Consider the following 15,717-nt stretch of genomic DNA (forward strand, 5'->3'; position numbering starts at 1 on the left):
TGTATTATCGGGGGTTATAATAGTGGTGGTGTTTGATAGTGTTATGTTTTTGCAAAGCTTTGTTTATCAAATTTGTAGAAACATGTGTAATAGCATTTCTTTTTGTTTACAACATAGTGGAGACTTAAAGACAAATAGTGGCGTAATAACCTGTGTAAAAATTACTCATGTAACAAAGTATGAGTGCCTATTAATATAATGTAGCGGTAAGTAAACGGTGTTGGGGGATGCTCCTGTGTAAAAGTGGTCTATTGAAGTAGTAACAACTGGTGTAATGACATAGTAAAAAAATGTGTAACAAAGTAGCAGCAACTCATGTAATAACCAGAGATGGACACTTCCGTTAATCATCAATTCCCGTCGATGGCGATGCCCACCTCTCGTCAAGTGCTTCCGCATATTCTGCGAATGCCTCGCAAAAATACATGGAATGAGATGGACCATCTGTACTCACCTGGTTCGACGGACATAAACGTGCTTTATTCAGTGCTCAATCTGTGTATTTTTTTTAGGCTTCCTGTCATTGTTCACTCGCCGAAGGGTGGGCGTCGTTATCGACGGGAAGAAACGATTAACGGAAGTGTCCATCTCTAGTAATAACGATAGTGGTGTATGGATGACCAAAACTGCCCAAATTAAAAATAAATAAATAAATGACTAAAAGTGAAAATAAAAATGGAAATAAAAAATAGAATTGAAAAATTAAATACAGAAAATAAAAATATATATAAAGAAATATATATCTACCCATAAATAAATAAATAAAAAAAATGCAAAAATTAAAAACGACTTGAGATTCAAAAATAAATATAAAAATAAATGTAGAAAATAAATACAAAAATAAATACACTGGGATAATTATACTGTAATGACGTTGTTTTTCATTGTTATTTTAATTAACTGTGATGTTAATGATATGGCATTTGTGTCACTTTTTTCTTCTTTTTTGGGGAAATTAAGGCTTTTTGCTAATGTATATATGGCTATTTACCCAGTCTGTAAATGAATTGTTACCAGTAAAATATGCATTGTTGCTGATTCTCCTACACAACTGAGAAACTAAGGCCACTTTTAAACTTATCAGTCACCAGCAGTTTGAGCTCTGTTGATTGTGGTTTGCATTTGTGTCAATCTATCCAAGCAACAGGAGAATTCCTCACCTCATCCTGCTGAAATCCCAACTAGATCCCGCTTAAGACACCTAAAAAAAGAGAATGGCTTAGCATGTTGCTGGTTTGCATTCTCAGTGTGGCCTCATGGCTGCCACACAACGCTTTAAAGATGAAGCCGAGGTCAGCTGTCAGTGCCGTTGCTAAGCCATTTTATCCCAGTATCAAACCCTGATAGCGTCAGCATGCTAATTCTAGCCTCTTTCACATGGAATTCATTCAGCATTCACCAATGAAAACATAATCAACAACAGGTATTGTTATTATTGATTTATTGCCTTGCCTTGAGTGGGGATCAAACGTTTAGGCACCCCAAGTAAACATTTGTATTAATGTGCATAAACAAGTGAAAACCCATGTTTGACTCCACGATACCTCCAGAAAGATCTGCCGGACACTGGAGTTGTGCTATACTATTCCACTAAAAAGAGATACTTGTACAAATATGGTCTTCCTAGAAGAGTCATGCACGGAAAAGCAAATCTACGTCCTCGCCACAAAATTTGCAAATGAACATACACACAAGCCTAATTAAATTTGGAAACAAATTCAACAAACAACTTATTTTTCTTGACTTATTTATGCACAATATACATTTTTATCAACACAGCAACAATTGGAGAGTTAGAATTTCAGTGTTAAATTTTGGGGAGGTGATTTTTCACTAACAGAAGATACTTTTTTTGAAAATTGGACTGTTAAAGTTTGTGTCTTATCATTTCAGTTATACCATGAAGCCTAAAAAAAATACACATCTTTAGTCTTTGTATTTTCTCATAATCATAATGGTAATATAATCATCAAAGTAATAATCATAAAAGTATTTGCCGTCAATGATGGGCCAATGTCACATTAAATTCATCCATGTCATGTGGCTGTATAGCACAGTGGTTAGGGCCTCCGACTGCGCTTACAGGGTACCCTGTTTTCGATTCCCTGTCATGACAATCCTTTTTAAGCGTCAACTTTTAGGAAGGTCTGAGAACAGTTATTGTCTATCCCTGTAGTGTTAACTAACTCTGCCAAGTGAGTTAAACATGAGTGAAATATTGTAGTGTGAAATAAATATTTTTAGTATTTTATAAGGGTTTAACTCTAGAAAGCACAGAACTATATAAACTCAGAAAAAGTGTTCAAATAACTCTGTTCTGAGTCAATTAGCACTAGCCTTTTTGCTGTATGGGGTGCCCAAACTTTCGATCTCCAATGTATAAGAAAATTACAATATAAATAGTGTACTTAAGTAGTATGAAGTAACAGATATCACTTTACGGGTCCTTAGATGTCTCGCTTCTTGGATCTGAAGGACTTTGGAGAGGCTGCTCGATATCTTCGCCTCACCAACCTTGAACAACTGGCAGCTATAGCCCAGGCCTATGATGGTAATATTACACTCTCACTCTCACTAGCAGTGTTACAAAATAAATGACAACCGCCGCAACTAAAGCAATTTCTTCAGCTAAGATGTCAAGTACAAATATGACAATTGCTAAAACGACAGACTAAGTTGATATGACACCTTCACCACAACCATGACAACTAATGCAACATCCGACGATTTCCAGCAACTCTATATTCTCAACTCAATATTATTAACTTAACTAACATTGTGTTATTATATATTAGAGCTGTCAAACGACGTCGCAGCCCTCATAAGAACGCCCCCTTCCGGACGGCAAAAGAACCACTTGCACAAGTGTGTGTGTGTGTCAGAAGAATTCAGATGCACAATCAAGCGACAGGATCGATGATGGAATATTGCCTTTTTCCCCCTTTTTTTTAAGGTGGCACTTTTTTTGTTAAAGGTTGCGCCATGCGATCTACCAATACTATCTTCGATGCATTGAGCACCCCGCTCTAAAGTTGCTAGCCAAACACAATTTCCACCAGCCAATTTTTTTCCCCAGTTAAAAATGTTTCAGATTTTTTTATTTTCGAAGCCTTTTAACTTTTTGACCGCCCAAAACGTTTAATAACGTTTAGTAAAATCCAAATGAGTGCCGCCAAAGACGTTAAAAGACGTTCACACACGATCAGAACATCTCTTACCACCCGGTATAGGAACTGAAGGACATGAGGAAGCCAGACGTAACACCAGGTCACCGTATCATGATCCTGAGAGTAGACTTGATGACAACATGGCCAAACACACACTGCAGTATATACCTGCTACTCCCCGGAAAAAAAGGCCGGCAAGAAAGTGCACGCGAAAGGCCAATCGCAGTGAAACTAATCTGTGGTGCAAATCCTGCTGCGTCCCCTTGCACGCAGGGGAGTTTTACACAATATACCTCACAAAAAGAAAAACTGTGTAGTTGAAACATCCACACATTTGTAAATAGTTTGCCAAATTGTTACATTGTTGAATGTAAATAAACGTATTTTGCTATCAAAAAAACCTTTTTCATTGTTGGTGGTAGTGTTTTACAAAAGTAAAGCACTGTTTAGATGTTTGTGGCATTATTCATGGGAAAAAAGGTGTCAAATTCACTAGAGTGCATGAAATAATATTGTTTCACAAAAAGCTTGATTTCTCCGTATTTTGGTCCAAAACAGAGCATTTGGGTGAAACTAACCTAATTTCTATTGTTGATTACTGAAGAACGGAATAAGGTAGAAACAAACTTTTTTTTTCTGATGAAAGATGAGAGTTCAATCTTTCTTTCATTTGGTAGTATCTGTGTTTCCATAGTCCAGATACAAAATTTTCTGTGGACCTTGAAAGATCAGTCAAAATGCTTAAATCAGCTGGCACCCACACATCCTCTTTTCTGAAAATGCTTGGCAGTCAAAGAGTTAACATAAAGTAACAACAGTATGTTTTTTTAAAGAAATGTATGTAGTCCTAAATTAGAGATGTGCATATATATATATATATATATATATATATATATATATGTATATATATTCATCTGCAAACATCATAGTCCATGGAGATTCCTGTCTAACCTCGTCTGTCATCCTGTCCATTACCGTAGCAAACAAGAAGGGGCTCAGGGCTGATCCCTGATGTAGTCCCACCGCCACTTTGAACTCCTCCGTCACACCTACAGCACACCTCACCACTGTCTTACAGACCTTTTGCATGTCCTGCACCACTTGAACATACTTCTCTGCTACTCCAGACGTCCTCATACAAAACCACAGTTCTTCTCTGGGCACCCTGTTGTAAGCTTTCTCCAGATCTACAAAGACATAATGCAGCTCCTTCTGACCTTCTCTGTACTTCTCTATCAACATCCTCAAAGCAAATACTGCATCTGTGGTACTATTTTTTGGCATGAAACCATACTGCTGCTCACAAATGTTCACCTCTGCCCTCAGTCTAGCTTTAACTACTCTTTCCCATAGCTTCATTGTGTGGCTCATTAGCTTTTTTCCTCTGTAGTTGCCACAACTCTGCACGTCTCCCTTGTTCTTAAAAATGGGTACCAGCACACTTCTCCATTCCTTAGGCATCTTCTCACTATCTAAGATCCTGTTGAACAACCCAGTCAGAAATTCTACTGCTACCTCTCCTAGACACTTCCATACCTCCACAGGTATATCATCAGGACCAAGTGCCTTTCCGCACTTCATCCTCTTCAATGCCCTTCTCACTTCATCCTTACTAATATTTGCCACTTCCTGGTCCGCAACTGTCACCTCTTCTACTCTTCGTTCTCTCTCGTTTTCCTCATTCATCAAGTCTTCAAAGTACTCTTTCTATCTTCCCTTCACAATATATAAATTGTAATATTTTATTCAGAATAGAACATAACAGAACAGGTCAAAAGTTTAAACTGAGAAAATGTATAATTTCAAGGAAAAGTTTCTCAAGTTTAGAAATAGGAATGCTGTCCCATTCTTGTCTAAGACGCGTCTCTCTGACTGTTCAACTGTCTTGGGCTTTCTTTGTTGCACCTTTCCCTTTATGATGCGCCAAACGTGCTCTATAAGTGAAAGAAGTTGACTGCAGGCTGGCCATTTCAATACCCAGATCCTTTTCCTACGCAGCCATGATGTTGTAATTGGTGCTGCATGTGGTCTGGCATTATTGTATTGAGAAATGCAAGATCTTCTCTGGAAGTGAAGATGCCTGGATGGGCGCAAATGTTGTTTCTCAAATCTGAATATACCTTTCTGCATTGACGATGCCTTTCCAGATGCGGAAGCTGCCCATGCCTTACGCACTCATGCAACCCTATACGATCACAGATGCAGGCTTATAAACTGAGTCCTGATAACAACTTGGGTTGTCCTTGTCCTCTTTAGTCAGTATGATATAGCGCCCCAGTTTTCCACAAAGAACTTCGAATCGTGATTCGTCTGTCTACACTCCATTTTAAATAACCCCTGGCCCAGAGAAACGGCTGCGTTTCTAGGTCTGCTTTAGAAATGGCTTCTTCTATGTACTGTAGAGTTTCGCCTGGCATCGGCAAATGGCACGGTGGATTGTGTTCACCCACAATGTTTTTTTGGGAAGTATTGCTGAGCCTTTTCGGTGATTTCCCTTACAGTAAGCATTCCTGTTTGCGATGCAGTGCCGTTTAAGGGCCAGAAGATCATGGGCATCCAGTATAATGTTATGCACTGTAGATGATGATTACTTCAACCTTTTTGCAATTTTTTGCTGGTAAACACCTTTCTGATATTTCTCCACTTTCTTTCTGCGCAACATTGGAGGAATTGGTGATTCTCTACCCATCTTCGCTTCTGAGAGACACTGCCACTCCAAGAAGCTCTTTTTATACTCCAATCAAGTTGCCAATGGACCTCATTAGTGGTAACTGGTTTTCCAGCAGTTTTTTTTATAAGTGCAATTGACTTGTCCAGCCTTTTCTTGCTATCCGTCCCAACTTTTTTTTAGATTTGTTGGCACCATGAAATTTACAATCAACATATTTTTTCCTTAAAATGATAAATTTTCTCAGTTTAAACTTTTGACCTGTCATCTATGTTCTATTCTGAACAAAATATTGAAATTTGGCACTTACGCATAATTGCATTCAGTTTTTATTCACAATTTGTATAGTGTCCCAACCTTTTTGGAATTGGGTTTGTGTGTTTGTGTATATATATATATATATATATATATATATATATATATATATATATATATATATATATATATATATATATATATATATATATATACACACACAGTATATCAGTGACGTGCAGTGAACTCTAGGTTTGGGTAGGTAGGCAGTCGCAAATTGAGACGCACACACCAATTACAAATTTGTTTGTCGGCAGGCGAGTGTACAACGTATCCGATGGTGACCATATTATCATTTCCAAAAAAAGAGGACACTCAGACCGACCTCGAGATCCTTGATACTCAGATACAAGATAACATACATTCAAACCATTTTAACATATGCCTCCTCTGTATGGGTAGAAAATAGAACCAAAAAAAACATTTCTCTTTTGAAGTCTTACATTTTTTGCTCCGCAATCATTTTATTAATTTTTTTCACTTCGAGCAGGGTTTGTACCCATCGTCTCCGGTGCGGCAGCTCAACATTTGCCTCTCAGCTAAAGTTCTGGGTCACCATCACAGCCTGTGCGCGGTTTGCCAGCCACGGTAAAGGTGGCAGTGCACTCCGCCTCGGAAAAACTGACAATTTCAAACCCGCCCGGACGCCCGGAAAGAATGTAATAAAGTGAATATCTCCCTGTAAAACAGCCTAATTCCTCACAAAATCATTCTAGCAATAGCAATGCCAAACATCATGTAAAGTGTAACAGCGAGTTAATCGAAGCACATCCACAAAGACCTTACTGAAGATCCGGTAGCTAAGGCGTTGGTCTCTCATCCTTCAAAAGTAGATGTTTTTCCCTCTAAAAAAAGGTGTGAAAATACTTTTATATTCTCCAGAGTGGCGTCGTCTTACTGCCTTGCTGTACACTAAGTGTGTTTTGAATTCATGAATGCACTGTGCGAACGTACATTCGACGTAAAAAGGCTGCGTAGCGATCTGCCTATTTGTGTAAAGGACTTTTCTACCGGGAAACTGAGTATGCATGCACGAACACACATCGGTACGCAGACAGGGCTGGGAAAAGCACAGTACCGGTGTGCCTTCAGGAGGATAATTTATGCAGCATTTTTGCCTGCAGGCCAGAGGAAGTAATGAGTCATTTTTAATTGAGGTATGAAAATCACCAAATGTTGACACTTTAAACCTATGTGGAGGCTTTCTGAAATGAAAGAAATAATTCAAATAAATAGAAAAAGCCAAACGGTTTCAACTTTCATTTCAGCTTAGGGCAGGCAGTGCCTACCTTGGCTATTATTATATATTACAGCTGTCAAACGACGTCACAGCCCTCATAGGAACGCCCCCTACCGGACGGTGGATGGCAAAAGAACCACTTGCTCATACAGATCCATTGAATCTCATAGTGTATACTGCTGTATCTAATCGATTATCTTCTAAAATGGTCATATCTTGCTGTGCGGTTAGTTGTACTAATAGACAAGAAAGGGGGTAAACCAAACGTAGCTTTTTATCGCATACCTACTGATGGAGATAAAAAACGTCGATAGTAGCAACAGGCAGCCCTCAAAAGTATTTGATTTGCAGCTATCATTTACGAGGTTAGTAGATCAATAATTATATATTTTACTAGCAAACATACACTCTGACAAAGATTGTAACAGAGTTTCAAATCACATTAACAAGCCAGATAGTTAGCGTCCACTCCAACTGCACGTACACACAGCTTCGTTTTAAAGTGTATCTTCTTCAAAACTATTAAGTGCATTTGACAGTTTAATAATGGGGGATTTGGTCTTTGTGCTTGGAGTTTTTCACTCTGGCGCTCAACCTTTCGGAGTCATAATCATGAAATTACTGCATAGCTCAGCTTGCCACTACGATAGTCATTTGTTCCACGCTAGTCAACATAATAACTCCACAACATCATAACGTTTCAATATAGAAACGGAATGTGTAAAAATAAGTCAGTTAGCATGATAAACAAGTTTTACCTTTGCCATTACGGGGTATATTGTCCCCCGGTGTGAGAGTAGTATCTCGTCCCAGAAACCAGCTCGTAGACACTACATAATGATATAGGTCGTGCGCTGTAAAGTCCTGCAAAGTCGGCGATTTGATTAACATGGTAAAAACAGCAGGCGGCAGAAGGTAAGGGGCTGTTTTGCGATCTCCAACTTAAGTAAATGTCGCACTCTATGAGTACCGACTAAATATGCCACTTCGACTGACAGGGAAACTTCGATGGAAGTAGTAGATTCCATGGCTCAAAGGGCAATAATAACTTTTAATTAATAAAATAACAGTCACTAAGTCACTATGTCGTTCCACGTCACGTCCATTCAACAGTCATTTCCTTCCGCCCCTTCCGCCATCCCTTATAGGACAGTCATATAGGTTTAATTTGATTTTCTTGTGTCGTTGAGTACACATAGTTCACCATATACACTCAGCACTGAGTTACGTAACATAATTGTCATTGATTGTCGTATTAATGGTATTAAAGTTGCAACTGCAGTTGTAATGCACTAATCATGACAAAATGTTATTGTTATTATAAGTTTTATAATAAAATTGCATGAGAAAAATCTGTATACAGACACAAAAATACATAAATAAAAATCTCACTGTTACCACCATTTGGACCAGCATCATAATAACAACAATAACATAGTGGAGCTGAGTGTTCTTAAAAATGAGGTAGAAGATTTATTCCTAAAAAAATCTAGTATTTATTATTGTAGGCCACTGCAACAAACACTGTGCTTGAATGTAGGAAAATAAAAGTGTTATGTGTGATGATTACATTCGAATGTATTGAAAAATATTGAACAAAAATTATACTCAAAGAAATGTTCAAAAGACAACATTGCCTAAACATTAACTCTTTGACCGCCATAAACGTTATAAAACGTTTAGCATAAACCTAGGGAAGGGCGCCGAGGACGTTAAAAGACGTCCCCTATGTTTTTTTGTTTTTTTTTGAAAACGGGTGCAGGAAAGCCTTGGGCAGCTGTGCTGAAAGTATCAGGCAGATCTGATTAGTAAAAGACTCGTTTTGGCCCCTAGAGGGCAGCGATGACTCTCTTTGCACAAGGTTGGATGGGCCGCCCACCGTGGGCGTCAGTAGAAGACGTGAGGCGGAGCTAGAGTGTTGAGGAGACATGGCTGAATAAGCCACAATGACCAAGCAACCGGTTGCAAGCAGCTCACGCTTGGCATTTTTTTCAAAGACGGAAAGCATCAATCAATACTAAAAAGCGCATTGATGTCGACGATGATGATGACTCCGAGCTTGACGCCAAAGTTGGAAGCCTTGACGCGACTGTTATGATCACGTAGTAAGCCTCACCGGCTAAGCGCGGATAGCGTGGCTAGCGCTGCTAAGGCCGGAAAACGCGCACAATAGCCGACCGGGTACTTCTACACAATCGGACATTCGATCGGGCGATGGAGAGTTGGCATCGACCAATGCAGATTGATGATGATGATGATGATGATGACTCCGAGCTTGACGCCAAAGTTGGAAGCCTTGACGCGACTGTTATGATCACGTAGTAAGCCTCACCGGCTAGCGCGGCTACCGCTGCTAACGCCGGAGCTTTCACATGCGGACATTTTGTCGGACAATGAAGAGTACCCCGAGTCCAATGCATATTCATCGGAGGAGCGGGTACAGTCTGATCACGGAGAAGACACTGTTTCTGGACTACGATGCCACCATGAATGGAGTGGATAAAATGGATCAAAACATCTCTTACAACCCGGTGTAGCAACTGAAGGACACGAGGAAGCGAGACGTAACGAAACCGTAGCATGATCCTGATATTAGACTTGATGGCAACACACACTGCAGTATATACTTGCTATTCCCCTGAAAAAACGGCCTGCAAGAAAGTGGAGCACGCGAAGAGGCAATCTGTTGTGCAAATGCTGTTGCGTCTCCTTGCACGCAGGAGAGTGTTACAAAAAGAAAAACTGTCGTTGAAACATCCACATATTTGTAAATAGCACCACAGTTGCACACATTTGTAAATAGTTTGCCAAATTGTTGTCAAATTGTTACACTGTTGAATGTAAATAAACGTATTTTGCTATCAAAAAACACTTTTTCATTCTTGGTGGTAGTGTTTTATAGAAGTAAAGCACTATTTAGGTGTTTGTGGCATCATTCATGGACAAAAAGAAGTGTAAAATTCACTAGAATGCATGAAATAATATCGTTTCACTAAAAGCTTGATTTCTCCGTATTTTGGTCCAAAACAGGCGAAATTGGGTCAAACTAGCCATTTTCTATTGTTGATTACTAAAGAACGGAATAAGGTAGAAACAAAATTTTTTGTCTGATGAAAGATGAAAGTCCAATCTTTCATTTGGTAGTACGTGTGTTTCCATAGTCCAAACAGAACATTTTCTGTGGACCTTGAAAGATCAGTCAAAATGCTTAAATCGGCTGGCACTGACGGCATCCCTTTTCTGAAAACGTCTGGCAGTCAAAGAGTTAAAGAACCTTAAAATAAGGCTAGTATTGGCACAGATACCTGGTACTCGCCCATCAATACTTACAAGTGTTGCATTTTATTAGGCACATGCATGTCAAAATAGCATTTTAAAAGACTGATACTTACTTATTTGGCCTGTAACATGTCGGAGCATTACATATGCAAAAATGTTGATCGCTGTTTTCCAAAATAAAAGCAGATGTTTGCAAATATGCAAATTATGAGATTTAGATCATTTTAAATTGAACAAGATATTCAAATGATAATTGGAATATCAAAATAATTATAAATGAATTTGGCAGTTGACTGGTTGCCAAGTAATCAAATAATCGTTGCACCAAATCGAACCGATTCAAATCATAATCCTACTGAATCGAACTGAATCGTTTCATTTTAAAAATCGAACCGTCCTTGTATTGGATCACACCGCATGCATATATATATATATATATATATATTTATGCAGTTAACAATTTATCAGTTTGAAACTGACATTAACATTAACAACAGCCTTCTTTGATGCATCAATGCCATTATCATACAAAAACTGTTGTGCAACTGTTTGATTGATGCTAATGATGACAAGCCAAGAGAGATGCTTCTGTCACATAGTGGACCTCAGCTACGTTTTATAATAAGCTGAATAATAACACACTAGAAATTATTTAAAAATCTATATCACATGTAGCTTACAAAATGTCATGTCAACGTATGTTAGAAGTTATTTAACTTGGCAAGTAATTCCACATCCACCAGGTGTCTGTGTTGTATTGAAAACATCCATCCATCCATTTTCTTAACCGCTTGTCCTCACAAGGGTCGCGGGGGTGCTGGAGCCTATCCCAGCTGGCTTCGGGCAGTAGGCGGGGTAACCCTGAACTGGTTGCCAGCCAATCGCAGTCATTGAAAACACACTACACACTAAACTAGGTTGCCTATGGGTGAAATTAGTTCCATCACACGATGCCTCAATTCTAATAGTTGCTAGTTCAGCCAAACTAAATACCAAATGAAATCGTCTTTTGTGGCTTAACAACATATTAGTAAGAGTTTAATAAATTAGGGTGACCAATATCCCCATTTCCCCAAAAAAGAGGACACTTGTTGGCCTTGAAATTGTGGTACAAGTCACAGTTACACAGTGTACTTCACTTCCTTTTAGTTATGCAATGCCAACCGGACATTTTCATGAATTTATAAACCCCCGGACGCCCGAACAGGACGTAAGAAAATGATCTGTCCTCCTAAATGGCCTCCCAAAAGAGGTGATTTGGTCACCCTAAATAAATAGCCAATAGCCAACTGTCACTCTCATCATGCACTCATAGAAATAGGCCTACCTTTTCTGTTTCTCCTCCCTTTTCTTTTTATAAACTTTTTTTGGGCACCTGATGGCTTCTTTTCCATTGTACTTTTGATCCATCATCTTCATTCAGTCTATAGTCGAGACTCTCAACATCAAAGCTTGGCAACGCCGTCCGTTCGTCCGTCAGAGTCATGTGACGTAAGTCTATCCCACTGACCTGAATATATGACCCGAATATATGACTGGATAGCCGATAGCCCATACACGCCCGTGCAAGCCGTTGAAGTCACAGGGCGGCCATCTTGCTCATACAATCTCGCGAGCAGACTACTGTATGAACTATACGGTATAAATACAGATGAGACATATACAACTCGTAGGCAGTTAGTATAAGGCCTGGGGCGGGGTGGTCACTATTTTTTAACAAGTAAAAAAATTAAATAAAATTAATAAGTAGACTGTATATGCTGCTTTGAAAACCCCCTTTTTCTTTTATCGCTCAGTTACTTAGACCCCAATATTAGATTTGGCAGAGGCATCTTTTGTTGAATTATAGTTTTAATTCATTAAATAAAAAAATATACAAGTTTCCTCCTGTAAACATCATTAAGCATATAATTTATACATGCATTTAAGGCAAGTTAATGTAGCCGCAAGGGGGCACAAGCCAGTGTTTTCTTGTGCCGGTCCCAAGCCCAAATACAGAGGGTTGTGTCAGGAAGGGCATCCGACGTAAAACTTTGGCCAAATCAAACATGCAAATCAAATACTGTATATGACTTCCGTACCAGATCGGTTGAGGCCCGGGTTAACAACGACCGCCATCGGTGCTGTTGACCTACAAGGTGCCGGTGGAACCTGGACTACTGTTGGTCGAAAAAGGAGAGGAGGATGGTGTATTTGTAGGAAGAAAGAGAAGAGGAACACCAAGAGTCTAGGACTGAGAGCAGGGACTTTGAATGTTGGAACTATGATCGAACAATCTTTTCTAACTTTATTTTGGTTTTACTGTAAATGAGTAATGGTCTCCAAACTAGGTGGATGAAATTACTTTTGGCGCATGTAGATATGACTTGTGCTAATATCAACACCATTCTCAAGATTCAATGATGTGTGAGGCGCCTGCAAGTCTGCGTGAACTATTGTGCCTTCGCTGGACTCTAAGTGATCCTGCGTTAAAATGCTTACATCAACCAGTACAGATTCATTAGAATAATTGCATAGTAGATCACATATTATGAATAAATGGCACAATACATTTGTTAAAACGTTGATTATTGATTAGCATACATATAATTATGAAATAGCATTGAAATTATAATTATAAATTATACCACTTAAACTTCAGGACTGTGCAGTGTGCAATGTATGTGTATATGTAAAGCGTCCAACAATTGCCTCCCTTATAACTTGCAAATTTGTTTCCAGGCCAGGGAATCAAATTATGATTTGAGAGGGAAACATATATTTGTACAAAGTTGTATTAGAACTACACAAAAATTATTTTCGATGTCCTGTACTGGTGTAAAACAATGGAATAATTTGGATTCTGGAGTAACTAACACAGGGACATTGGCTGGCTTTAGCTATACTGATGAAAATTTATAATTGTTGGCTATGATGACATGTGCATGCAAGGTCAAAATCTGGGTGAAAGCCCTGAACTGTAAACAAGGCTTGGTGTTTCTGGATTTTTTTTTTAAACATGGCTGAATGTGATATCTATGAACAAGGACAGATAGTCATTTGGGAACTGATACACCACTTGCGAATAGCAGCTGTTCTGACTACTGAAAAATTGACAACAAGCTATACCAACAATCTGTACATCAATGTGGAACTAGTGAACTGGTCTTTAAGTGCTCTTGACAAGATCTTCTCTACGATGAGATCTGGACCTGGTCAACGCTCATGTTTGGGTAGAACAAAAATATTAATGAATAGTAATTGTATTTTTAAAAAATATGCTAATTTACTGTTTGCAATGATGCGAGTAGAAGAAAATTGTAGTTACGTAGAGGGGCAAACCACCATTTAGGGGCAGTGTGGAGCCCTGCATATGCCAAGATTATTTCAAGTGTGTTTTGAGTGTGTTTTAACCACATTGTTAGACATCTTATGTTATGAAGTAAATAATAATTATATTTACCAAATAATTATTAACGGTTGCTGTACTACTCAAGTATAAAAGTAAATCATACCTGGTATATTGAGTCGCGTCCTCATGTCTTGTCATAGTTTGGCTTTCATCACTTTGTCGACTTGACATACTCTTTAACGGTAATATCATACAATGCCAGCTTCTCTTGAACCATAGAGACAAAGTCATCTTCTGGATCTCAGACATTGTACGTTCAAATGCGGAAAGTAATGATGTGCAAAATGAGCGAAATGGTCCAGGATTTGCATCGCTTACTGTTTATCCGCATTTTTCACTTCCTGTTCTTGCCCTGTGCACTGATTCACGCAAGCTACCAGCCAATCAGAATGATCAAACGTCATACCGAGCTGACGCCGATTCAACATGTCGAATCCGCAGAAAATGCCCCCAGACGCTAGCCAATGGAACCCAATGTTAATACAGTGATTTATACATTAATCAGATGGCGCATATCGACACCCGGACTCTTTCTGACGTCCGACGTCGGATTGGCGTATCGAGGCCTTATGTCTTCTTAATCGCTGTCATGCCCGCAGGACTCTGCTCTCTCATCATTGCGGCATGGGATTGATGCCAGCCTCCCAGATCGCCCTCAAACCATCATCTTCCCATTACAATGACGACTATACATCGACATTTACTGTACTTTCATGACACTCAACTACATCTACTGACTACATCAACTAATACTGTAGCCTACTACAACACTTAAGGGTGGACTACATTTACAAGTATTCTAACTACTACAATTACAGCACATCAAATTACTAATAATAATGTAGAGATGGCAACACAAACTACAACTACAACACTTCACTTATACTACAAAAAATAAATAAAGGAAATGTAAGCAACAACAACTTTGAAATCCTCACCAAAGATTATTAGAAACATCAAGTACAAACACCACAACAACTACATAATCGTGCGTGTTGTGCAGGCACAAAGCGTGTTTGGATGCTCGATGAAGTAGAAGCGTATGTTGAAGTGGAGGTCCGAGAACGGAATGGAGAAAAAACTACTGTGGAGACAAAAGACGGACGGGTGAGTTACCTCAGATTTATTCATGTGTTTACTAATGGACAGTAGATAGAGGATATTAATGAAAATGTTCATGTAAATATGCCAGATTATTAGCCATACCCTAGTTTCCATCTCTAATGCCTTGTTTTAATGTTGCCAGGTTGAAATCCCTAGTTTTTAGGAAAAATTTGTTTAAAGTTTGGGTCCTTGCATCTTTCATAGGCTTATAGCAGGGATAGGCAAGTTCGGTCCTAGAGAGCCGCAGTCCTGCATGTTTTCGGTGTCTCCTGCCTCCAACTCAGGTGTTTCAAATCATCAGCTCATAATTATGTTCTGCAGGAGCCTCTCAGCTGTGTTCGAGGAGGGAGACATAAAAATCAATGCAGGGACTGTGGCTCTCTAGGACCGAACTTGCCAACCAGTACTTTAGGAAAAAGATATTGATGCCACATTTTCAGGAACTGTTAAAAGATCACTAGAAAGTCTATTCCAATCGCACATAAGGACATTATCTGAGATTTTAACCCTTTAAAAGTTTAGGAAGTTTGACCTCTCCACAGATAAAATCACC

The 15,717-nt window shown here is 39.0% G+C and overlaps 1 protein-coding gene across 2 annotated transcripts in view; it reads left to right on the forward strand.

Annotated features, from left to right (window-relative positions):
• Window positions 1-15,717, forward strand: part of LOC147178168 (myosin-7-like) — a 94,777-nt gene that overhangs the window by 139 nt on the left and 78,921 nt on the right. Inside the window, exons 2-3 of one of the 2 annotated variants that reach the window (XM_086070000.1) lie at window positions 2,452-2,551; window positions 15,064-15,167. In XM_086070000.1, coding sequence (XP_085926126.1) covers window positions 2,452-2,551; window positions 15,064-15,167 — 204 coding nt within the window. Of the gene's footprint in view, window positions 1-2,451; window positions 2,552-15,063; window positions 15,168-15,717 lie in introns of those variants that run through there. The other variant, XM_086070001.1, reaches the window with a different exon arrangement.

This window comes from Leptonotus elevatus, chromosome 2, assembly GCF_054856555.1.
Source record: "Leptonotus elevatus isolate MCC_2025b chromosome 2, RoL_Lele_1.0, whole genome shotgun sequence".
NCBI lineage: Eukaryota > Metazoa > Chordata > Actinopteri > Syngnathiformes > Syngnathidae > Leptonotus > Leptonotus elevatus.